Below are 3,005 nucleotides of genomic sequence, written 5' to 3'. Positions count from 1 at the left end.
TGAGGCCAAAAGGCATCACAAGGAACTCAAAATGTCCATCATGAGTGCGGAAAGCGGTCTTCTCAACGTCCTCTTCTTTCATTCGGATTTGATGGTACCCTGACCTGAGGTCCAGCTTCGAAAATATTTGAGCTCCACACAACTCGTCCAGAAGCTCGTCAATCAAGGGGATGGGGAACTTCTCCGCAATGGTAGCTCTGTTCAGAGCTCTGTAGTCGACGCAGAAACGCCAGGAATTGTCTTTCTTCTTAACCAGCAAAACAGGGCTAGAAAAAGGGCTCGTACTCGGTCTAATGATACCCGCCTGTAGCATTTCGTGAACTAACTCTCCCATGGCCTCCTTGTGTGCATGAGGATAACGGTATGGCCGGACACTGATAGTTCCCGAGTGAGGAAGTAACTTGATTGAGTGTTCCCTACCTCGAATTGGTGGCAACGTAGTTGGGGAAGCAAAAACATCTGCAAACGTATCTAGGACTGTGGACAGAGGTTCAGGCAGAGGTGAGAGCACTGCGGAGGGTTTACTGAAGGAAGGTACAACAGTAGTCGAGAAAGTCTTGAGAGACATCTTGGAGACATGAAGATCCAGTTCACCACACAACGTTTCACGACGACCTCTATGCCAGAAGGAGATTGTCTGTTTATCCCAGTTGACATCACAGTCACCCAAGGTTCTGTGCCAAGCCATGCCCAGAATAATGTCCACATTGGCCAGATCCAAAGTAACCAGATCACCGTTAAACTCAACCCCTTGGACGGAGAAACTGACCTGTCTACAAACTCCCGAGCCTCGCACTGTTATGCCTGTGCCTAGGATGATATGTAGCCCCGTCGTCTTTTCATGTCCTACTCGAAGTTTAGCTGCCAAGCCTGGTGTGATGAAATTGTGAGTAGCACCACTGTCGAGCATAACTACGATAGGTTGTTTGCCAAGAGTGCCACGCATCTTCATGGTATGTTCGGAAGAGATACCCATGTATGACGCATAGGATAGTGACATCAGTTGAGGTTGATCCTCGTTGTTCCCTGTATCCTCAAGTTCCACCATGTTTTCCTCTAAAACCTCCATTTCATAACCGTGAATAACAGCCATTACCTGAAGTTCTTTGTTAGGACAGACGTGACCCTTAAAGTAGCGGCCATCGCACTTGAAACACAGTCCCCGACGCCGTTTCTCGTCCAACTCTGCATCTGTGAAATGCTTACGAGGTCTTGAGGTGGTCGCGGGTGGGGGTTCACGCTGACTATGCTGAATGGTGACAAAAGGTTTCGACTTTCCTCCTCCAGAGTGTGAAAAATTGGATTGGCCACTCTCCTGGTGATGTTTAAGTGTACCTTTGTCTGACTGGAGTTCCCGCAATACCACTCGTCTGATGAGGCTTGATTCCATATCGCGTGCTACCCCAACCATCTCAGGTAAGCTCTGTGGTTTCCACATGTGGATGATCTCTTGCATCTCCAAAGACAACCCATTTAAGAAAATACCCTCCAACTTGTTATCATCTAAGCCTGAGACTTGAGAAGATAGGTCTTCGAACTGATGGATGTATTCGGCAACTGTACCGGTTTGCTTAAGGCAAAAAAGGCTCTGACTTGGTCCTCTGCTTTTGAGATTCCCAAATCGGAGAAGCAACCTTGCCTTAAACTGTAGCCAAGATTGGAAAGGCAGACGGTTAATCTCCCAGTTGTACCAGCTCAGGGCATCGCCGGTGAGGCTGACAGAGACCAGCTCCAGTCTGTCGGCATCGGTAAACCCACCCATTCGAAAGAAACGCTCAACCCTAGCGATCCAGCTGTAAGCTTCCGTTCCGTCAAATAAAGGCATCTCGACATTTTTTAACAACGACTCACGCGGATTTGGACCCCTCTCGTAGGTGTCGCGCATGGCAGGAGCGAGTTCCCGACGAACTGGTACGGAAGGCGGCGGTGGATCCGGGATGCGAGAATCTTGAGAAGGAGGTGTTTCGAGAAAGCTTGTTGACCCCTGCTCCTTCACTGTTCCCGGCGCCGGAAAAGAAGACAGCAAGAACTCGAGTTTTTTGTGGATCTCAAGCATCCTGTCATCGGAGGCGTTGAAACGCACCAGCATGGTGTCAAGCTTTTGATCTGAGAGCCGCTTCCCATCCTGGATTTCTTTGATTTGGAGGCTGAGGGTGCCCAGCTTGTCGTACACATCACCAAACATGTCCGCTTGTTCTTCCGTCGACGGGCTTTCGGCTATCGGTGACAACGTCATCGCTCTCTCTCTGTTTCTTCTGTTCGTTCTGAAGGAAGAAAGAAAAAAAATAGAAAGGGACAAAAATATCGAATAGACTCCTCTTTTGTTGTGTAAAGAAGGGATGATATTTTTGTTTTTTTTTTGTGTTTTTTTTTTTTTTTTTTTTTTTTTTTTNTTTTTTTTTTCTCTCTCTTAGTGTCACCAGTCACAAACGCACCAATTTGTTAAGCTTTGAACAGTGGAACTAAGGGAATCAAAGCTTTAATCTGAATAGTACTTGAATATTAATTCCAAAGATAGAGTATTGCTCTCAGATTACTAGAAAAACTCTCAAAAACCCTTATAAAGAAGATTACAAAGACAACGATAATGAAAGTAGAGATCGTAATCCTCGCTCACATCCCTCGGATTCCTCTCTCACCACTTAGCCTCATGTCGGCTATACTCTCATCATAATCATCATGCCCCAAAACTGCTGCCTCTAAAATTTATTTATATTTAGAATTGCTTTTGCTCCAAGCTTAGCTAACCCTTCTCACGTGTGAAGTCTTCATTCAACGGCCAGGTGTATCTTCACACGGTTTGTCAACGTTCTTATCCCCAATCTTCCTTTTTCTAAAATAGACCCTCTGCAGCTTATCAATACCCCCTCCCTCGAAACGAAGCTTGTCCCCAAGCTTGAATGAAGGAAACTGTGTCACCAGATCGCTAACTGTAACCCAGGTGTTTTCATGGGCGGGAAGACCATGCCAATGAATCAGACCCTCCAAATACCCTTCAGCATTGT

The 3,005-nt window shown here is 46.4% G+C and overlaps 1 protein-coding gene across 1 annotated transcript in view; it reads right to left on the bottom strand.

The window, feature by feature from the left end:
• The window catches only part of LOC104728178, a 7,212-nt gene extending 4,976 nt beyond the window's left edge, over positions 1-2,236 (bottom strand). The window contains exon 1 of the mRNA XM_010447202.1: positions 20-2,236. Within this exon, the coding sequence (XP_010445504.1) occupies positions 20-2,236 (2,217 nt within the window). The remainder of the gene's footprint in view (positions 1-19) is intronic.

This window comes from Camelina sativa, chromosome 11 (assembly GCF_000633955.1).
Source record: "Camelina sativa cultivar DH55 chromosome 11, Cs, whole genome shotgun sequence".
NCBI classification, from domain to species: Eukaryota; Viridiplantae; Streptophyta; class Magnoliopsida; order Brassicales; family Brassicaceae; genus Camelina; species Camelina sativa.
This window is presented reverse-complemented; position numbering and strand designations above follow the sequence as displayed.